The 23,325-nt window shown below is 41.6% G+C and overlaps 1 protein-coding gene across 5 annotated transcripts in view; it reads left to right on the forward strand.

The window, feature by feature from the left end:
* The window catches only part of SMAP1 (small ArfGAP 1), a 187,806-nt gene that overhangs the window by 27,024 nt on the left and 137,457 nt on the right, over positions 1–23,325 (forward strand). The window contains exon 2 of one of the 5 annotated variants that reach the window (XM_055534777.1): positions 22,039–23,296. The exons of the other annotated variants lie outside the window; for them this stretch is intronic. Within the exon in view, the coding sequence (XP_055390752.1) occupies positions 23,176–23,296 (121 nt within the window). The 5' untranslated portion in view covers positions 22,039–23,175. The remainder of the gene's footprint in view (positions 1–22,038; positions 23,297–23,325) is intronic. 5 annotated transcript variants of the gene reach the window in all.

Consider the following 23,325-nt stretch of genomic DNA (forward strand, 5'->3'; position numbering starts at 1 on the left):
TGGGCTCTTCTCCACAGCCAGGAGGGGGCAGGCTCACCAGGAGGGAAGTGTGGTGTGTAGGTGATATTTTTTAACGTATGACCCAGGGGAGTGTTAGATAGCTGACAGAGAGGTGGTTCGCTGTGGACGGGAGAAGAATCAGGAAGACTGTGGAGCAGTTGATGAGGAGGGAGACTGAAAGGGTCTGAAGTGGGAGTGACAGCAGGTGAAGTCTTTGGCGGAGAGTGAGGACAGTGGGGTATTGAAGGAGGTTGAAGAGTGTTCTCTGCACAGCATACTGGCTAATAGTACTTTATAGTAGTTTAAAAAGTGTTTTAAACTAAGCTGGCTCCTCACTGATGAGTGTTTGCTTTCTAACTCTCGTGGTTTCAGAGTCTTGCTGTCAGAGCTCTTGGCGTGCACTCTTACTTGCTGAGGGTGGATCTCTGGAAGGCGGGCAGGGCTGGCTTGCCTCCCCCGTGGGCACCCAGCCTGTCGCTGAGGAGCCTGTTCATGAGAAGTTTCATTAAATGGAGGTGGTGCAAATGTATCACACTTTCCTACTGCGCTTTTTGACACTCATTAAATTGAACATGTTAAATATGCTCTTGGTCATTACTAGGCTTTTATGATTTGCTCCTTCATTTGGGGGTGGGATTGTCTATCATTGTCACAGGTTTCTCATGACCAGTTGTTGAGTCCTTCCAGGCAATATTCATCCCTCAGAGTTCGGTGCAAGCCACACCGTTCACCCCTAGATGCTCTAAGTCCATGAGTAAGTGATAGGTAAGCACTTTGCACAGATTTTCAGTCTCTCATCTACATTTTTTTGTAACTGAAATTATAGAAAGTTTAGCGATAGAAGAGTTCTGAATTTCAGGTATCTGGTCTAATCTCCTATTAGAGATTAATTAACTAATTAATAGATTAAATGCTTTGCATCAACCTGTTAACAGGGAGAGGATATGACAGTGAACCAGTTTCTACTTTTGAGGCCGGAGTAGCAGATGGTCTTCTGGACAACTGGAATGTGTTAGTCACCCTTGACATTTACATAAGGTATCACTCAGATTTTCAGCTTTTTCATTCTCTTTAAATTCAGCTGTTGTACATAGTGAGAAGGGAGATAAATTCTGGGTTTTTATGCTTAAACAAATTATATCCATGTAATGGCAGCATATTAAGAAAAAATTAATAAAATGAGGAATGATTGCATATTATATATTTACTCAACAAGTTTATTTGAACATAGATTTGGCAATAGCAGTAATGCAGACATGCTTTAAAACTTGGAGTGCTGTTTGTTGTATTAAAAGCACATGTTATCTCATGGAATCTGTCAAGAATAGTTTAAAAGGGAGGTAGGTGTAAGTATTGAATCTCTTTCTGCTTGAGAGGAATTTTGCATAGAGAAAGTACTAGAATATTTATAAAAATGTAAACAAAAGAGGACTTCCCTGGTGGAACAGTGGATAAGAATCCCCCCGCGAATGCAGGGGACACAGTTCGATCTCTGGTCGGGGAAGATTCCCTTAGGCCACAGCTCCTGAGCCCACGGTCTAGAGCCCTCGAGCCGCAGCTGCTGAGCCCGTGTGCTGCAGCTGCTGAAGCCCAGGGCCTGGGACCTGTGCTCACAACAGGAGAGGCCCCTGCTCTGCACCACCAGAGAAAGCCTGCACGCAGCGACGAAGACCTAGCCCAGCCAAAAATAAATAAAATCAAATCAAGGAAAGCGGTAACACACTTGCTCAAACTTCTGAACTTTTAAGCTGAGTTTCTGAATGATGCTCAATCACCTGAACAAAGTGAGAAATAGGGTTGGCAAGCTTCATTTTCTCCTTTTATCTTATGCTGTCCTGATGACCAGTGGAGCCTTAAATGACTATCACAGTTTAACTTCTTTGCCAAAGTACATTAGCATTTGAAAAACATCATGGGAATGCTGTATTTGTAGATTTTTTAGTTCTCTTAAGAATCTTCTTCATTTTTTAGTGTCTATGATATTTTGAGTTTATTTACATATTTATTCTTCTAAGGGATTCTTGCCCACAGTAGTAGATATAATGGTCATCTGAATTAAATTCACCCTTTCCAGTCCATTTTTGTTCACTGATTCCTAAAATGTCGATGTTCACTCTTGCCATCTCCTGTTTGACCACTTCCAATTTGCCTTGATTCATGCACCTAACATTCCACGTTCCTATGCAGTATTGCTCTTTACAGCATCGGACTTTGCTTCCATCACCAGTCACATCCACAACTGGATGTTGTTTTTGCTTTGGCTCTCTCTCTTCTTTCTTTCTGGAGTTACTTCTCCACTGATCTCCAGTAGCATATTGGACACCTACCAGCCTGGGGAGTTCATCTTTCAGTGTCCTATCTTTTTGCCTTTTCATACTGCTCATGGGGTTCTCTAGGCAAGAATACTGAGGTGGTTTGCCATTCCCTCTCCAGTGGACCAAGTTTTGTCAGAACTCTCCACCATGACCTGTTCATCTTGGGTGGCCCTACAGGGCATGGCTCATAGTTTCATTGAGTTAGACAAGACTGTGGTCCATGTGCTCAGATTGGTTAGTTTTCTGTGATTGTGGTTTTCAGTCTGTCTGCCCTCAGATGGAGAAGGATAAGAGGCTTATGGAAGCTTCCTGATGGGAGAGACTGACTGAAGGGGAAACTGGTCCTGTTCTGATGGGCGGGGCCAGGCTCAGTAAGTCTTTAATCCAATTTTCTGTTGATGGGTGGGGCTGTGTTCCTTCCCTGTTGTTTGACCTGAGACCAGACTGTGGTGGTGGTGATCTTCTTCACAAGGTCCCATGCACGCACTGCTGCACTCAGTGCCCGCAAGCCTGCAGCAGGCCACCGCAACCCACATCTCTGCCAGAGGCTCCTGGACACTGACAGGCAAGCCTGGCTCAGTCTCTGGAGGGGTCACTGCTCCTTTCTCCTGGGTCCTGGTGTGCACACAAGGTTTTGTTTGTGCCCTCCAAGAATCTGTTTCCCTAGTCCTGTGTAAGTTCTGTAATCAAATCCTTCGAAGGAGGACTGGCCTCCGAAGTAAAATTCCCTGGGGGTTCTCAGTCCCTTTGCCAGATCCCCAGATTGGGAAATCTGTTGTAGGTCCTAGAAATTTCCTAACAGTGCGAGAATTTCTTTGGTATAATTGTTCTGCAGTTTGTGCGGTGTCTGCTCGGCAGCTCTGTGGTGGGGTTATTGGTGACCTACTCCAAGAGGGCTTAGCCACACACTGTGTGACCCAGGTCTGCTGCACCCAGAGCCCCTGGCCCTGCGGCAGGCCACTGCTGACCCTTACCTCCACAGTGTAAAATGCAGTACTTGGATGCAATATCAAAAATGACAGAAAGATCACTGTTGGTTTCCAAGGCAAACCATTCAGTATCACAGTAATCCAAGTCTATGCCCCAACCAGTAATGCTGAAGAAGCTGAAATTGAACGTTTCTATGAAGACCTTCAAGACCGTCTAGAACTAATACCCGAAAAAGATGTCCTTTTCATCATAGGGGACTGGAATGCAAAAGTAGGAAGTTAGAGATACCTGGAGTAACAGGCAAGTTTGGTCTTGGAGTACAAAAAGAAGCAGGGCAAAGGCTAACAGAGTTTTGCCAAGAGAACGTACTGGTCATAGCAAACACCCTCTTCCAAGAACACAAGAGACGTATCTACACATACACATCACCAGATGGTCAATACTGAAATCAGATTGATTATATTCTTTGCAGCCAAAGATGGAGAGCCTCTATACAGTCAGCAAAAACAAGACCGGGAGCTGACTGGCTCAGATCACGATCTCCTTATTGGCAAAATCAGACTGAAATTGAAGAAAGTAGGGAAAACCACTAGACCATTCAGGTATGACCGAAATCAAATCCCTTATGATTATACAGTGGAACTTAGAAATAGATTCAAGGGATAAGATCTGATAGAGTGCCTGAAGAACTATGGTCGGAGGTTCATGACACTACACAGAAGACGATGATCAAGACCATCACCAAGAAAAAGAAATGCAAAAAGGCAAAATGGTTTTCTGAGGAGGCCTTACAAATAGCTGAGAAAAGAAGAGAAGCTAAAGGCAAAGGAGAAAAGGAAAGATATATCCATTTGAATGCAGTTCTAAAGAACAGTAAGGAGAGATAAGAAACCCTTCCTCAGAGATCAGGGCAAAGAAATAGAGGAAAACAATAGAATGGGAAAGACTAGAAATCTCTTCAAGAAAATTAGAGATACCAAGGGAACATTTCATGCAAAGATGGGCACAATAAAGGACAGAAATGGGAGGGACCTAACAGAAGCAGAAGAGATGACAAGAATACACAGAACTATTTTAAAAAGATCTTAATGACCTAGATTACCATGATGGTGTGATCACTCACCTAGAGCCAGACATCCTGGAATGCAAAGACCATTGGGATTTAGGAAGCATCACTACAAACAAAGCTAGTGGGTGTGATGGAATTCCAGTTGAGCTATTTCAAATCCTAAAAGATGATGCTGTAAAAGTGCTGCACTCAATATGCCAGCAAATTTGGAAAACTCAGCAGTGGCCACAAGACTGGAAAAGGTCAGTTTTCATTCCAATCCCAAAGAAGGGCAATGCCAAAGAATGTTCAAACTACCGCACAATTATACTCATCTCACATGCTAGCAAAGTAATGCTCAAAATTCTCCAAGCCAGGCTTTAACAGTATGTGAACTGTGAACTTCCAGGTGTTCAAGCTGGTTTTACAAAAGGCAGAGGAACCAGAGATCACATTGCCAACATCTGTTGGATCATCGCAAAAGCAAGAGAGTTCCAGAAAAACATCTACTACTGCTTTATTGATAATGCTAAAGCTTTTAACTGTGTAGATCACAACAAACTGTGGAAAATTCTTCAAGAGATGGAAATACCAGACCACCTGACCTGTATGCAGGTCAAGAAGCAACAGTTAGAACCCAGGCATGGAACAACAGACTGGTTCCAAATTGGCAAAGGAGTAGGTCAAGGCAGTATATTGTCACCCTGCTTATTTAACTTCTATGCAGAGTACATCATGCAGAATTCTGAGCTGGATGAAGTGCAAGCTGGGATCAGGATTGCCAGGAGAAATATTAATAACTTCGGTTATGTAGATATTACCACCCTTATCAGATCAGATCAGATCAGTCGCTCAGTCGTGTCTGACTCTTTGCGACCCCATGAATCGCAGCACGCCAGGCCTCCCTGTCCCTCAACAACTCCCGGAGTTCACTCAGACTCATGTCCATCGAGTCAGTGATGCCATCCAGCCATCTCATCCTCTGCCGTCCCCTGCTCCTCCTGCCCCCAATCCCTCCCAGCATCAGAGTCTTTTCCAATGAGTCAACTCTTCACATGAAGTGGCCAAAGTACTGGAGTTTCAACTTTAGCATCATTCCTTCCAAAGAACACCCAGGACTGATCTCCTTCAGAATGGACTGGTTGGATCTCCTTGCAGTCCAAGAGACTCTCAAGAGTCTTCTCCAACACCACAGTTCAAAAGCATCAATTCTTCGGCACTCAGCCTTCTTCACAGTCCAACTCTCACATCCATACATGACCACAGGAAAAACCATAGCCTCGACTAGACGAACCTTTGTTGGCAAAGTCATGTCTCTGCTTTTGAATATGCTATCTAGGTTGGTCATAACTTTCCTTCCAAGGAGTAAGTGTGTTTTAATTTCATGGCTGCAGTCACCATCTGTAGTGATTTTGGAACCCAGAAAAATAGTCTGACACTGTTTCCACTGTTTCCCCATCTATTTCCCATGAAGTGGTGGGACCGGATGCCATGATCTTCGTTTTCTGAATGTTGAGCTTTAAGCCAACTTTTTCACTCTCCACTTTCACTTTCATCAAGAGGCTTTTTAGTTCCTCTTCACTTTCTGCCATAAGGGTGGTGTCATCTGCATATCTGAGGTTATTGATATTTCTCCCGGCAATCTTAATTCCAGCTTGTGTTTCTTCCACCCTTATGGCAGAAAGCAAAGAGGAACTAAAGAGCCTCTTGATGAAGGTGAAAGAGGAGAGTGAAAAAGTTGACTTAAAACTCAGCATTCAGAAAACTAAGATCATGGCATCTGGTCCCATCACTCATGTCAAATAGATGTGGAAACAATGGAAACAGTGACAGACTTTCATTTCTTGGGCTCCAAAATCACTGCAGATGGTGACTGTAGCCATGAAATTAAGATGCTTGCTCCGTAAAAGAAAAGCTATGACCCAGCTAGGCAGCATATTAAAAACCAGAGACATTACTTTGCTGACAAAGGTATGTCTAGTCAAAGCTATTGTTTTTCCAGTAGTCATGTATGGATGTGAGAGTTGGACTATAAAGAAAGCTGAGTGCGGAAGAATTGATGCTTTTAAACTGTGGTGTTGGAAAAGACTCTTGAGAGTCCCTTGGACTGCAGGGAGATCCAGCCAGTCCATCCTAAAGGAAATCAGTCCTGAATATTCATTGAAAGTACTGATGTTGAAGCTGAAACTCCACTACTTTGGCCACCTGATGTGAAAAACTGACTCATTGGAAAAGACCGTGATTTGGGAAAGACTGAAGGCGGGCGGAGAAGGGGATAACAGAAGAAGAGATGGTTGAATGACATCATCAACTCAGTGGACATGAGTTTGAGTAAGCTCCGGGTTTGGTGATGGACAGGGAAGCCTGGTGTGCTGCAGTCCATGGGGTCACAAACAGTTGGATATGACTGAGCAACTGAACTGAACATATTTATTCCCTTTTCCTAAGTTTAATAAAAATATAATAAAAATAATGTAGTTCTGTATCTCCTAACTTTTGGTCTGCCTTTACCCTTGAGAGGCATCCTAGTTCCTTAGCTCAGAGCATGGGCTCTCCATTGAAATCAGCTCTCTCATTGTCGTCTCTGGGGTTTGTTTTCTCTTCTTTTCCTTCTTCCCTCTCTCCCTCCCTCCTCCCCCTCCCCTGTTTCTTCCTTGTGGTGGTGTTTAAACTTTTAAGCCTCAGCGTCACCACATGTCAAAGGGTGATGCCTGAGTCAGGGAGTTGTGAGGATTAAGTGAGCTTGTGAAGTGTTCTGTACAAATTAAGGACTTGACAATTATGTCAGGTCTTTTTGGTTTTTAGCACTCAGTCATTTTTACAACTTTGAAGGAAGCATTTGTGAATTGTGTTTTATCTGGTAAACAGTGATATTGAGCACAGACTGGGACTACCTCCACTCAAGAATACTTTTTGGAAGGCTCAGGAAAAGAAGGTAGTGATGTTTCTTTCTAGTTTTTACCCTTTGTCTGCTGGTCTCCTAGAGCAGGCGTAGGACAGGAGCTCTCCCTGCCCTGTCCTGCAGGAGCCTCCACTCTAAGGGGATTGGCAGACCCTGAGCACAGAGAGTCCCTTGGACTGCAAGGAGAGCCAGCCAGTCCATCCTAAAGGAAACCAACACTGAGTGTTCATTGGAAGGACTGATGTTGAAACTGAAGGTCCAATACTTTGGCCACCTGATGCGAAGAGCTGACTCACTGGAAAAGACCCTGATGCTGGGAAAGATTGAAGGCAGGAGGAACGGGGACGACAGAGGACGAGATGTTGGATGGCATCACCTACTCAGTGGACATGAGTTTGGGTAAACTCTGGGAGTTGGTGAACAGGGAATCCTGGCGTGCTGCGGTCCATGGGGGCGCAGACATTTGGACACAGCGACTGAACAGCAGCAAGAAGCAGCACAGAGCGGAGGGCCTGCCTCAGGGAGCCAGGAAGGGAGAGCAGAGCAGAGCAGGGAGGGGAGCACTGTCAGTCTGGGGAGGGAGAGGCGTCTAGGGAAGGGGTCGGGGTCGGCAGGGGTGCTGATGCCCTGGGCCTTGTCTGCCCCGGGAGGCCTGCCCTGCGGGGGTGCCTGAGGCTGCGGCACTGGCCTGCATGCTCAGGGAGGAGGTTGGGGCGGGGAGTCCCAGAGGGGCTTCAGGAGGGCAGTGATCGCGGCACTGGGGCAGCACGGGGCTGCAGAGGGCGTTTGGACCTGGGGCGGGAAGGCTGTTCCTCCGGCTTTGGGAGGGGGCCTGAAGCCGACCCACTGCCCTGTGGGCCTCGCCAGGTCATCCGAGGGCACCTGGGCCTTCTCAGCGCCTTTGCTGAGTCCGTTGCTGGTCTTGTTTTTTGTGTCAGGTTTACTTTTGGATCAAATGCTTTGTTTTCACATGGATTCTGACAACTTTAGGAGGAGAATTATTTACAACTTATTTTGCAGCCCTTAGATAATGTTAATACAGGTGTAAATGGCCTTGAAACTAAGGCTTGGTTGCCATTTTATTTGCCAGGGTTATTTTGTTACATTTGAGGAGTTTCAGTTAACTGATAAACTGATGACATTGACAGAAACTTTTCTGGAGAGACCTGTTTATTTTTGAAAAATATACATTTCTTTTAACACATTTTTACTCTTACTCCAAGGAATACTATTGCTTCTCTGGAAGTGAATATACCAAGTGTCTTTGAGTTCAAAACATGTGGACATTGAAATTGGCATTGTGTGGTATTTGTGGCATCTCTCTGCCCTCTGCTGGTGAAAATGTACTGTTGCGCTGAACTCTGTGGCTTCAGTCACATTATTATTTATTTCTTTGAATAAAATAATATCCTATATCAAGAGTGGCCAGAAAAAACTCACATTTGGGTACAAACATCTTTATTGTTTGGAGGGACTCTGCTCTCCTTATGAAAGTCGGGTGCAGTGAATTATTCTGCTTCAAAGGCCTGTAGTGCTGTGGGTGAGAAATAGACCTCCTCTGTCCACAATACTGATGCTTATGTTTTTTGTCATTTAATTTGCTTTACTTTGGCTGTGCTGGTTCTTCACTGCTGTTTGGGCTTTCCCCTGTTGTGGCGAGCGGGGGGCTGCTCTGTGTGGTGCGGGCCTCCCAGTGCAGAGCGCAGGGCCCAGCCCAGCTGGCAGCGGCTGCAGCGTGGGCTCAGTGGTCGTGGGGCGCGGGCTCAGTGGTCTGTGGGGTGTGGGATCTTCCCAGACCAGGGACTGGACTGGTGTCCCCTGCACTGGCAGGCAGATTCTTTACTGCTGAGCTGACAGGGAAGCTCTGATGATTATTTTTATATTGCTTGTGTTTGTATTCTTTTCTGAACTTTTCTGCCAGCTCCAGATCTGCTTTGTCCAGTGTGGTGGCCACTAGTGAGTGACCAAGTGAAGTCGCTCAGTCGTGTCTGACTCTTTGCAACCCCATGGACTGTAGCCTACCACGCTCCTCCACCCATGGGATTTTCCAGGCAAGAGTACTGGAGTGGATTGCCATTTCCTTCTCCACCACTAGCCATATGCTATTTAATTGAACTTAAATATTCAGTTCCTTAGTCTTACTGACTGCATATCAAGGCCCTAAAGCCACAGGTAATGCTGATAGCTACTGTGTTGGACAATGAAGATTAAAGAATGTTTTTGTATTGCAGAAAGTTCAATTGACAGTGCTGTTCTGATTTTTAAATTTTAAATAACAAGGGTTGTCATTTTCATGAAGTCTTTGTTCTTACATTTACAATGAATTTCTTTCCTTGGGATATACCCTTTTCACATGAAAACAGTTTATCAGGGAAGAATCCCAGTTAATTGAGGGAATATGTTTAGGAGGATTTTAGTTTATTAAGTTTTTTTTTTTTGTACCCTGTAATTACTGCACTTCTATTACCAAATGATTACTGTGCACTTTCCTCAATGTAGAACATTGAGCATTTCTAGTGTTTTGTCTGTTTTAAAGATTGCTGCTGCTGCTAAGTCACTTCAGTCGTGTCTGACTCTGCGACCCCATAGACGGCAGCCCACCAGGCTCCCCCGTCCCTGGGATTCTCCAGGCAAGAACACAGGAGTGGGTTGCCATTTCCTTCTCCAATGCATGAAAGTGAAAAGTGAAAGTGAAGTCGCTCAGTCGTGTCTGGCTCTTAGCAACCCCATGGACTGCAGCCTACTAGGCTCCTCCATCCATGGGATTTTCCAGGCAAGAGTACTGGAGTGGGGTGCCATTGCCTTCTCCAAGTTAGGTTTAAAATACTGGTCATATTTTCTCTATGCCATTTAATTGAGATGATAGCTTCTTTTCCCATAGAAAGCTGTAAATTAGAGCATATGTAGAGAAACTAAGACTTTGTGACAGTGTGAATCATACTTAATATATGTTTTATTAAGGAGTGGAGTTTTATGGTGTGTGTGTCCCATAGTTTGTGTAATCAGTCACACTTTGAAAGGACCTTTAGGCTGTTTCTGGTTGACTCTTACAGATAATGCTGTACATTTGTGTAAGGTTTCATTTCTCTGGCGGGTGCTCAGTAGTGCAGTTGGTGAGTTGTATGGTTATTGCATGTTTGACTCATTGCAAAACTGGCAGACTTTTCCAAAATGGCTGTGTTATATAATATTTGTACCAGCAGCGTGTGAGTGATCTGCATCTCTACATCTGTGACAGCATATGGCATTGCTGCTTTTTGTTTTTTTAATCTTAGCCATTCTGTTCGGTGTGTAGCGACGGTGACGGTGGTACTGGTTTGCGTTTCCCTCGTGGCTAATGATGTTGAACAGCTTTTCACGTGCTTATTTGCCACGTGTGTATCCTGTTCAGTGATCTGTTCATGTCTTTCATTTTCTAATTTAATATTTTTTTTTTACTGTTGACTTTTTAAAAATAGACTTTTTAGAATAGTTTTAGGTTCACAGCAAAACTGAGTAGGAGATAAAGATTTTTCCATATGCTTGAAGAAGTGGTTGGCAAGAGGTCAGGTGAATGTGCAGATGAGGCAAAACTTCGTAGCCCAGTTTGTTCAACTTTTGAAGTGTTGGTTGTTTTGAACGTCATCATGGAGGAGAATTGGGCCCATTCTGTTGAGCAGTGCCGGCTGCAGACTTCAGTTTTCAGTGTATCTCGTTGGTTTGCTGAGCATACTTCTCAGATGTAATGATTTCTCTGGGATTCAGAAAGCTATGGTGTATCAGACGGGCAGTAGTCCCCTAGACAGTGGCCATGACCTTTCTTTGGTGCAAGTTTGGCTTCGGGAAGTGCTCTGGGGCTTCGTCTCAGTCCAACCACTGAGCTCGTTGTCGTTGGTTGTTGTATAAAATCCACTTTTTGTCGCCCATTACAGTCTGATCGAGAAATGGCTCATTGTTGTTGCATAGAATAAGAGAAGAGGACACTTCAGGACAACTGTTTTTTGGGTTTGTGGTCAGCTCATTGAGGCACCCGCTTATCAAGGTTTTGCACCTTTACAATTGGCTTCAAAAGCTGAATGACTGTAGAATGGTAGGCATCGAGCTCTTCGGCAGCTTCTTGTGTGGTTGTAAGAGAATCAGCTTCGGTAAGCTTGTCAGTTGGTTGTTTTCAGCTTTCGATGCGCGGCCACTGCGCCCATCTTCCAGGCTCTCGTCTCCTTTACAGAACTTGAACCAGCACTGCTCTGTACGTTCTTTAGCGGTTCCTGGGCCAGATGCGTCGTTCAAGTTGCAAGTTGTCTCTGCTGCTTTACAACCCATTTTGAACTCGAATAAGAAAATCACTTGAATTTGTTTATTGACTAACATTATTTCCCTAAGTCTAAAATAAATATAAAATACACAGCAAGTAATAAGTCATTAGCAAAAAACATAAAGCGAGAAATGTGCATTAAAATGTATATAACATAACTACATTTATTTAAGAATATATTCCAATATATTGTGACAATCAAGTGACATAGTTCAACAGTGAAAAACCTCAATTCCTTTTGTACAACCTAATAAATATTTCTAAAATTTCAATTTCTGATTGTTGTTGGAATGTAGAAATAAAATAGTTTTTTTCCCCCCATATTTATCTTATGTCCCACATCCTTGCTAAACCTCACATACTTGTTTTAGTAGCTTTTTATAGGTTCTGTTAGATCTCCTATCTAGATGACTGTCATCCTCAAGTAAAGACAGTTTTTACTTCCTCTGTAATTTTGTTGCCTTAATTTTCCTTTTTAGAACCTTCAGTATAATAGAAATGGAGAGAATGAACTTGCTTATCTTATTCATGATGTTACATTAAATGTGAGAGTGTTCAGACTTTCACCCCTAAGCATGATATTAGCTTTTCATTTTTCATAGATGTTTTTAATCAAGTTGAGGAAATTTCCTTCTTGCCTAGTTTGCTGAGGTTTTTTAAAAAATCAGAAATGGATGTTAGATTTTATCATGTGCTTTTTCTGCACTTTGAGATCATAATAGTTTTTTCTTTTATATTTATTTAACAGAATTATATTGATTTTACTATAATTATAGTAAACTATAAACTAGTAAATTATAAATCACTGATTTTACATGTTAACCTAACCTTATATTTCTGGGCCTCATCACTCTTGGTCTTGATATGTTATCTTTTTCATATATTCCAGAATTTTAATTGATAAAGTTTTGTTGAGAATTTTTGCAAATATTCATGCAGAGTGTTTATCTGCAAGTTTCATTTATTCTGATGCCCTCTGCTTTTGCTGTCAGGGTTATGTTGGCTTCATGGAATCAATTGGGAAATAGTACCCCTTCACCCCCTTTTCCCCAGTTTCCTGAAGAGTTTACATAGAATTTGTATCCTGCTTTAACTGTTTGGTAGATTTCCCCAGTGAAGCTCTCTGGTTCTGGAACTTTTTGCGGTTGTGGTTGCTGTTGGAAGATTTTCAACTGTTGATCAATTTCCTTGATAAATAGAGCTATTCGGATTCTTTTCCTAGAGAAAGAGCTCATTTATGTCTTTCAAGGAATTGGTGAACTTAATAGCCTACAGTTGCTCATAATAGGCCTTTGTTTCTAATACCTGTAAGATCTGTAGTAACATCACCTCCCTCATTCCTGATATTGGTCATTAGTGTTTTTTCTTATTTCTAATCAGTTTCTCTAGAGGTTTATTAATTTTATTAATATCCTCAAATAATCATCTTTGCTTTCATTGCTTTTCTTTGTTGTTTTTCTATTTTCCATTTCACTGATTTCTGTCCTAATCTTTATGTCACTCTTGTTTTTGAAAGATATTCAGCCAGGAAAAGTTGTGGGAAGTATTTTACTTGCAGTACTTTTCAGAGGCTTCTCTGTCTTCTAGTTTGCATTGCCTCAGATTAGAAATCTGTCCTCATTGTATTTGTTTCTTTGTACATATTTTTTTTAATTTAAATTTATTTATTTTAATTAGAGGCTAATTACTTTACAGTATTGTATTGGTTTTGCCATACAGCAACATGAATCCGCCACGGGTGTACACATGTTCCCAATCCTGAACACCCCTCCCACCTCTCTCCCCATACCATCCCTCTGGGTCATCCCAGTGCACCAGCTCCAAGCATCCTGTATCCTGCATCGAACCTGGACTGGCGATTCATTTCTTATATGATATTATACATGTTTCAATGCCATTCTCCCAAATCATCCCCCCCCACCCCCCGCCCCAACTTCCCACAGAGTCCTAAAGACTGTTCAATACATCTGTGTCTCTTTTGCTGTCTCTCATACAGGGTTATCGTTACCATCTTTCTAAATTCCATATATATGCATTAGTATACTGTATTGGTGTTTTTCTTTCTGGCTTAATTCACTCTGTATAATCGGTTCCAGTTTCATCCACCTCATTAGAACTGATTCAAATGTATTCTTTTTAATGGCTGAGTAATACTCCATTGTGTACATGTACCACTACTTTCTTATCCATTCATCTGCTGATGGACATCTAGATTGCTTCCATGTCCTGGCTATTATAAACAGTGCTGTGATGAACATTGGGGTACACGTGTCTCTTTCCGTTCTGGTTTCCTTGGTGTGTATGCCCAGCAGTGGGATTGCTGGGTCGTATGGCAGTTCTATTTCCAGTTTCTTAAGGAATCTCCACACTGTTCTCCATAGTGGCTGTACTAGTTTGCATTCCCACCAACAGTGTAAGAGGGTTCCCTTTTCTCCACACCCTCTCCAGCATTTATTATTTGTAGACTTTTGGATCACAGCTATTCTGACTGGCATGAAATGGTACCTCATTGTGGTTTTGATTTGCATTTCTCTGATAATGAGTGATGTTGAGCATCTTTTCATGTGTTTCTTAGCCATGTTTCATGTGTTTGTATGTCTTCTTTGGAGAAATGTCTATTTAGTTCTTTGGCCCAATTTTTGATTGGGTCGTTTACTTTCCTGGAATTGAGCTGTAGGAGTTGCTTGTATATTTTTGAGATTAGTTGTTTGTCATTTGCTTCATTTGCTATTGTTTTCTCCCATTCTGAAGGCTGTCTTTTCACCTTGCTTATTCTTTAGTTGTGTAGCTTTTAATTTTAATTAGATCCCATTTGTTTATTTTTGCCTTTATTTCCAATATTCTGGGAGGTGGGTCATAGAGGATCCTGCTGTGATTTATTTTTTCATTTATTTATTTATTTTTTTAATTTTATTTTATTTTTAAACTTTACATAATTGTATTAGTTTTGCCAAATATCAAAATGATTCCGCCACAGGTATACATGTGTTCCCCATCCTGAACCCTCCTCCCTCCTCCCTCCCCATTCCATCCCTCTGGGTCGTCCCAGTGCACCAGCCCCAAGCATCCAGTATCGTGCATCGAACCTGGACTGGCAACTCGTTTCATACATGATATTTTACATGTTTCAATGCCATTCTCCCAAATCTTCCCACCCTCTCCCTCTCCCACAGAGTCCTCCTGCTGTGATTTATGTCAGAGAGTGTTTTGCCTATGTTCTTTTCTAAGAGTTTTATAGTTTCTGGTCTTATGTTTATATCTTTAATCCATTTTGAGTTTATTTTTGTGTATGGTGTTAGAAAGTGTTCTAGTTTCATTCTTTTACAAGTGGTTGACCAGTTTTCCTAGCACCACTTGTTAAAGAGATTGTCTTTTCTCCATTGTATATTCTTGCATCCTTTGTCAAAAATAAGGTGTCCATAGGTGCATGGATTTATCTCTGAGCTTTCTATTTTGTTCCATTGATCTATATTTCTGTCTTTGTCCCAGTACCATACTGTCTTGATGACTGTGGCTTTGTAGTAGAGCCTGAAGTCAGGCAGGTTGATTCCTCCAGTTCCATTCTTCTTTCTCAAGATTGCTTTGGCTATTTGAGGTTTTTTGTATTTCCATACAAATTGTGAAATTATTTGTTTTAGCTCTGTTAAGGATACCATTGGTAGCTTGATAGGGATTGCATTGAATCTATAGATTGCTTTGGGTAGTATACTCATTTTCACTATATTGATTCTTCCGATCCATGAACATGGTATATTTCTCCATCTATTAGTGTCCTCTTGGATTTCTTTCACCAGTGTTTTATAGTTTTCTATATATAGATCTTTAGTTTCTTTAGGTAGATACATTCCTAAATATTTTATTCTTTTCGTTGCAATGGTGAATGGGATTATTTCCTTAATTTCTCTTTCTGTTTTCTCATTATTAGTGTATAGGAATGCAAGGGATTTCTGTGTGTTGATTTTATATCCTGCAACTTTACTATATTCATTGATTAGCTCTAGTAATTTTCTGGTGGAGTCTTTAGTGTTTTCTATGTAGAGGATCATGTCATCTGCAAACAGTGAGAGTTTTACTTCTTCTTTTCCAATTTGGATTCCTTTTATTTCTTTTTCTGCTCTGATTGCTGTGGCCAAAACTTCCAAAACTATGTTGAATAGTAGTGGTGAGAGTGGGCACCCTTGTCTTGTTCCTCATTTTAGGGGAAATGCTTTCATTTTTCACCATTGAGGATAATGTTTGCTGTGGGTTTGTCATATATAGCTTTTTTTATGTTGAGGTATGTTCCTTCTGTTCCTGCTTTCTGGAGAGTTTTTTTTTAATCATAAATGGATGTTGAATTTTGTCAAAGGCTTTCTCTGCATCTATTGAGATAATCATATGGCTTTTATTTTTCAATTTGTTAATGTGGTGTATTACATTGATTGATTTGCAGATATTGAAGAATCCTTGCCTCCCTGGGATAAAGCCCACTTGGTCATGGTGTATGATCTTTTTAATGTGTTGTTGGATTCTGATTGCTAGAATTTTGTTAAGGATTTTTGCATCTATGTTCATCAGTGATATTGGCCTGTAGTTTTCTTTTTTTGTGGCATCTTTGTCAGGTTTTGGTATTAGGGTGATGGTGGTCTCATAGAATGAGTTTGGAAGTTTACCTTCCTCTGCAGTTTTCTGGAAGAGTTTGAGCAGGATAGGTGTTAGCTCTTCTCTAAATTTTTGGTAGAATTCAGCTGTGAAGCCGTCTGGACCTGGGCTTTTGTTTGCTGAAAGATTTCTGATTACAATTTCAATTTCCATGCTTGTGATGGGTCTGTTAAGATTTTCTATTTCTTCCTGGTCCAGTTTTGGAAAGTTGTACTTTTCTAAGAATTTGTCCATTTCTTCCACGTTGTCCATTTTATTGGCATATAATTGCTGATAGTAGTCTCTTATGATCCTTTGTATTTCTGTGTTGTCTGTTGTGATCTCTCCATTTTCATTTCTAATTTTATTGATTTGTTTTTTCTCCCTTTGTTTCTTGATGAGTCTGGCTAATGGTTTGTCAATTTTATTTATCCTTTCAAAGAACCAGCTTTTGGCTTTGTTGATTTTTGCTATTGTCGCCTTTGTTTCTTTTGCATTTATTTCTGCCCTAATTTTTAAGATTTCTTTCCTTCTACTAACCCTGGGGTTCTTCATTTCTTCTTTTCTAGTTGCTTTAGGTGTAGAGTTAGGTTATTTATTTGACTTTTTTCTTGTTTCTTGAGATATGCCTGTATTGCTATGAACTTTCCCCTTAGCACTGCTTTTACAGTGTTCCATAGGTTTTGGGTTGTTGTGTTTTCATTTTCATTCGTTTCTATGTATATTTTTATTTCTTTTTTGATTTTTTTCTGTGATTTGTTGGTTATTCAGCAGCGTGTTGTTCAGCCTCCATATGTTGGAATTTTTAATAGTTTTTCTCCTGTTGTAACTGAGATCTAATCTTACTGCATTGTGGTCAGAAAAGATGCTTGGAATGATTTCTTTTTTTTTTTGAATTTACTAAGGCTAGATTTATGGCCCAGGATGTGATCTGTCCTGGAGAAGGTTCCGTGTGTGCTTGAGAGAAAAAGGTGAAATTCATTGTTTTGGGGTGAAATGTCCTATAGATATCAATTAGGTCTAACTGGTCTATTGTATCATTTAAAGTTGTGTTTCTTTGTTAACTTTCTGTTTAGTTGATCTATCCATAGGTGTGAGTGGGGTATTAAAGTCTCCCACTATTATTGTGTTTTTGCTAATTTCCCCTTTCATACTTGTTAGCATTTGTCTTACATATTGCGGTGCTCCTATTGGTGCATATATATTTATAATTGTTATATCTTCTTCTTGGATTGATCCTTTGATCAGTATGTAGTGACCATCTTTGTCTCTTTTCACAGTCTTTGTTTTAAAGTCTATTTTATCTGATATGAGTATTGCTACTCCTGCTTTCTTTTGATCTCTATTTGCATGGAATATCTTTTTCCAGCCCTTCACTTCCAGTCTGTATGTGTCCCCTGTTTTGAGGTGGGTTTCTTGTAGACAACATATATAGGGGTCTTGTTTTTGTATCCATTCAGCCAGTCTTTGTCTTTTGGTTGGGGCATTCAACCCATTTATGTTTAAGATAATTATTGATAAGTATGATCCCATTGCCATTTACTTTATTGTTTTGGGTTCGAGTTTATATACCGTTTTTGTGTCTCCTGTCTAGAGAATATCCTTTAGTATTTGTTGGAGAGCTGGTTTGGTGGTGCTGAATTCTCTCAGCTTTTGCTTGTCTGTAAAGCTTTTGATTTCTCCTTCATATTTGAATGAGATCCTTGCTGGGTACCGTAATCTGGGCTGTAGATTATTTTCTTTCATCACTTTACGTATATCTTGTCATTCCCTCCTGGCCTGAAGAGTTTCTATTGAAAGATCAGCTGTTATCCTTATGGGGATCCCCTTGTGTGTTATTTGTTGTTTTTCCCTTGCTGCTTTTAATATTTGTTCTTTGTGTTTGATCTTTGTTAATTTGATTAATATGTGTCTTGGGTTGTTTCACCTTGGGTTTATCCTGTTTGGGACTCTCTGGGTTTCTTGGACTTGGGTGATTATTTCCTTCCCCATTTTAGGGAAATTTTCAATATTATCTCCTCAAGTATTTTCTCATGGTCTTTCTTTTTGTTGTCTTCTTCTGTGACTCCTATGATTCGAATGTTGGGGCATTTAATATTGTCCTGGAGGTCTCTGAGATTGTCCTCATTTCTTTTAATTCATTTTTCTTTATTCCTCTCTGATTCATTTATTTCTACCATTCTATCTTCTACTTCACTAATCCTGTCTTCTGGCTCCGTTATTCTACTATTTGTTGCCTCCAGAGTGTTTTTGATGTCATTTATTGCATTATTCATTATATATTGACTCTTTTTTATTTCTTCTAGGTCCTTGTTAAACCTTTCTTGCATCTTCTCAATCCTTGTCTCCAGGCTATTTATCTGTGATTCCATTTTGATTTCAAGATTTTGGATCATTTTCACTATCATTATTTGGAATTCTTTATCAGGTAGATTCCCTATCTCTTCTTCTTTTATTTGGTTTGGTGGGCATTTATCCTGTTCCTTTACCTGCTGGGTATTCCTCTGTCTCTTCATGTTGTTTATATTGCTGAGTTTGGGGTGGCCTTTCTGTATTCTGGCAGTTTGTGGAGTTCTCTTTATTATGGAGTTTCCTCACTGTGGGTGGGGTTGTATCCATGGCTTGTCAAGGTTTCTTGGTTAGGGAAGCTTGTGTCTGTGTTCTGGTGGGTGGAGCTGGATTTCTTCTCTCTGGAGTGCAATGAAATGTCTAGTAATGAGTTATGAGATGTCAATGGTTTTGGAGTAACTTTGGGCAGCCTGTATATTGAAGCTTAGGGCTGTGTTCCTGTGTTTCTGGAGAATTTGCATGGTATGTCTTGCTCTGGAACTTGTTGGCCCTTGTGTGGTGCTTGGTTTCAGTGCAGGTATGGAGGCGTTTGATGAGCTCCTATCGATTAATGTTCCCTGGAGTCAGGAGTTTTCTGATGTTCTCAGGATTTGGACTTAAGCCTCCTGCTTCTGGTTTTCAGTCTTATTTTTACAGTAGTCTCAAGACTTCTCCCTCTGTACAGCACCATTGATAAAACATGTAGGTTAAAGATGAAAAGTTTCTCCACAGTGAGGGACACCCAGAGAGGTTCACAGAGTTACATGGAGAAGAGAAGAGGGAGGAGGGAGTTAGAGGTGACCCGAATGAGATGAGGTGGAATCAAAAGAGGAGAGAGCAAGCTAGCCAGTAATCACTTCCTTATGTGTGCTCCACAGTCTGGACCGCTCAGAGATGTTCACGGAGTTATACAGAGAAGAGAAGAGGGAGGAAGGAGACAGAGGTGGCCAGAAGGATAAAAGTGGGGAATGAAAAGGAGAGAGACAGATCCAGCCAGTAATCAGTTCCCTAAGTGTTGTCCACCATCTGGAATACCCAGAGATTCAGAGAGTTGGGTAGAGAAGAGAAGCGGGAGGGAGGAGACAGAGGCGACCTGGTGGAGAAAAAGGAGAGTCCAAAGAGGGAGAGAACAGTCAAGCCAGTAATCTTGCTCCCAAGTAAAAATGGGTACTTAAGATTGGGTTCTTAAAGGTACAGAATTGATAACAAATACCAAAAAGCAAAGATTAAAATTCTAGAGTAGAGGTTGGATTTTCAAAAATACAATATTAAAGAAAAGAAGAAGAAGAAAAAAACAAAGACAAAAATTATTAAGATATATATATATGAAGTTTGATTTAAAGTCTTTTTTTTTGAAAAGTAATAGGTTATAAAAATGAAAATTAAAGGAGTAATAGAGGACTTAAAAATTAAAAAAAGTTAAAAAAGAAAGAAAAAAAAGAAAAGAATGATCGTAAAAATAGTAAAAATGTATCTAGGACTTTCTCTGGTGTTGTTGTGGGCAGTGTGGGGTCAGTTCATTTTTGGATAGTTCCTTGGTCCGGCTTATATTTTTCAAGATCTATAGGCCCCTTCCTATGTAGTTGGTACTAACCACAGGGTTTTAATCTATTGCACCTGTCACTTCCAAGGCGGTTACCTCGGTTTTAGCTTCTGTTTGCTGGTCTCTTCAGTGTCTGATTTCCGCCCTGACACAAGGAGGGTGGTGGTGGACACTTTTGTTTTAGGCTCACTTGTTCAGTGGAGCTGTGGGGAGGGAGGGACACAGCTAACAAATAATACTGGCATGTGCTCGTAGTGTCTCAGCCACACTGGGCCTGCCCCCGCTCACGGTCCACACTGCTCAGCCTCTAGGTTGGTCCACTGGTAACCGTCCGAGGCCAGCCCTGAGCTGCATGCACCTCCCGGGTCTGAGCCTCTCAGGTTCAGGCACTCGGGTAGCCCTCAGAGGCGCAGACTCCGTTGGGCCTGCGTTTTGTGCCCGTCCCAGCTCGGAGCAGCTCAGATGATGAGGTGTTTGGCGAGCATGGTCACTGTGACTTACCGCCTCTCCCATCCCTGCTGCTTGGTTTTCTGGGGGTACAACCAGCGCACCTTCTCAGGTGGATGACTGTCCAGAACCCCAAGAAGTCTTAGTAAGCAAAGAAGCCTGTTTGCAGTTTGGTAGATAATGTCTCTCTGGGGCTGTGATTGCCCCCTTCCGGCTCTGGCTGCCTGTCACTGGAGTGGGATGGTCTGCAGCCGGCTAGTTCTGTTCCGCCCTTTGTTCTGTGCTGGGACCTGGCGGTGTCTTAGGGCTTTTCCCGTGGTAGCTATCCCACAGTCTGGTTTGCTAGCCCAAATTAGTTCGCTCTGATTACCCTCAGGGGCATTTAGGCCCGATCCTTACTCTAAGCAATGCAGCCCGCGCCTCCCTGCCCAGCCCCGCTTGCTAGTGGTGGGCGCAGGTGTCTGCACTGCTTCTCCGCTGAGGGGGGCGGGGTACTGTTGGGCTTAATCTGTGGGTTTTAATTATTTACTTATTTTTCCTGCCTATTGTGTTGCCCTCTGTGCTTCCAAGGCTGGGCACAGACTCAGCGGTGAGAGTGTTTCCTGGTGTTTGGAAACCTCTCTTTTTAAGACTCCCTTCCCGGGACAGAGCTCCATCCCTACCTCTTTTGTCTCTTTTTTTGTCTTTTATATTTTTCCTGCCTCCTTTCGAAGACAATGGGCTGCTTTTCTGGGTGCCTGATGTCCTCTGCCGGCATTCCGAACTTGTTTTGTGGAATTTACTCAGCGTTTAAATGTTCTTTTGATGAATTTGTGGGGGAGAAAGTGGTCTTCCCATCCTATTCCTCCACCATCTTAGGACCGCCTCTACATAATGTATTTTTTTCCCTCCCCTGCTTTTAAGATTTTTCTTTTCGTTCCTAGTTTTAAGCAATTATACTGTGATGTACCTTTGAGTGACTTTTTTTAAAGTTTGTGTTTGAGGTTCTTTGAGGTTCTTGGTTCTGCACATTTATAGTTTTCACAAAATTTGAGCATATTTCTTCAGTCGTTTCTTTAACCTTTTTAAATTTTTCCTGTTAGCTTCCTTTCTTAATTCAGGAATTCTGATTTAATTAGGGGTACTGCCCTGGTGGTCCAGTTGTTAGCAATCTACCTTGCAGTGCAGGGGACACAGGTTTGATCCCTGGTTGGGGAACTAAGATCCCATGTGCCCCAGAGCAGCCAAGCCTGCACCACAGCTACCGAGCAGGTGCGCCACAGCTGGTGCGACTGGAGCTGTGTGTGTGCGTGAATATTTCTTTCTCTCCCTATCCAGTTCCATGCCTCTACTTAATTTGTTCATTTTTTTCTGTAACTTCTTGAATGTATGGAAATCATGGGTAATAATGATGTTTTTAATGTCTTTGCCTACTAATCCTATCATTATGTAATTTTGGGGTCAGTTTCAACTGATTGACTTTTCTCCTGTCTGTAGATAGTATTTTCCTGCTTCTTAGCCTGCCTAATAATTTTTTACTGGATGCTAGATTCTGTGAATTTTGCTTCTTGATTCTGGATTCAGTTATTTGGAAATAGTCAATCCTTTCAGATCTTGCTTTTATTGTTTTTTTAGGAGAAGCTGGCCTGGAGAATCCCAGGGATGGGGGAGCCTGGTAGGCTGCCATCTATGGGGTTGCACAGAGTTGGACACGACTGAAGCGACTTAGCAGCAGCAGCAGCAGCAGCAGGCTTCTTGGAGAGAATAGTTGTACTGAGTTTATTCAAAGCATTTGTTTTCATGTAAGACTTAGAGCTGCTGGCACAACACTGGAGGAGATGGCAGAACGACTGCTGTCGCAGCTGCCCTGCAGCCCCAGGGTCCATTGCAGGCCGGCCTTGCTGACTGGCGATGCCACAGAGTGATCCGCCCAGCCAGTCCTTGTTCCCTGCAGGCTGACTGATTGTGTAGAGGAAGTCCCCTATGATGAGCTCTTCAGATATAAATGTGATGTTATGTTGCTGACTGCTGATAACACAGATTTTTGTCAAGTCAAATTAAAACGTGATTCTACTCTACAGCATATTATTATATATTTCATATTTCACAGATCATCTCATTCTATTTTGTACTATTGAAAACATCTGTGTATGTAATTAGAGCATGCAGTTCTTAAACGGGTACAGACTTTGGCTTAGTCTTTGCATTGATTCTTCATGCTAAAAATGCAAACAAGATTCATATGTTCCACAGTGATATTTGTTGAAATCTTGATACATCAGTGTTTCATTGGTTTATTACTGATACCAGACATTAAGTGGGCTTAATCAGCCATCTCCATTATTTGTGAACTTGAAAGACAAGAAAGTAGTTGAACTTCATAGCTAACTCTGATTATCATGTTAGCCAACAGTTTCTGCTTTCCCCATATCAAGGCTTTTGGTTTAATATGTAAAATAATATGTGAAAAATATAAAGACACTATTAAAATTCATTTTTTCACTTAATGTTGAAAGTTGGTGTTAATTGAGCTGGTATAAGAAAAAGCATTTTTTGTTCCTGTGTAGTTAACAGGTAATAATAGCAAACTGAATAATTGAGTATTCATTATGCCTCTTCTTAAGCTATGGTTTCATTCATTTCACTGGCCTGTTTGTAACTGTTCAGTGAGTCCTTGCTGCTGACAGCGTAGCATCACATTTAGGAGCCCAGACTCTGCAGTGCCCTTGGCCTGTATTTTCACTGTTGCTCTCATTCTTTGTGTTTTGTTAGATGCTGTTGACCAAAGCTCCCGTGTGCCTTCACTCTCCTTGCATGTGGTTTTTAATCCTATTGGAATTGCGCCAGGGCCTTTGTGCTTTCTGTTTTCTCCATCCAGAACGCTTTTTGCCAGGTACCTGCTTGTCTCCTTGTCTGGGGCTC

Source organism: Bubalus kerabau, chromosome 9 (genome assembly GCF_029407905.1).
Source record: "Bubalus kerabau isolate K-KA32 ecotype Philippines breed swamp buffalo chromosome 9, PCC_UOA_SB_1v2, whole genome shotgun sequence".
NCBI lineage: Eukaryota > Metazoa > Chordata > Mammalia > Artiodactyla > Bovidae > Bubalus > Bubalus kerabau.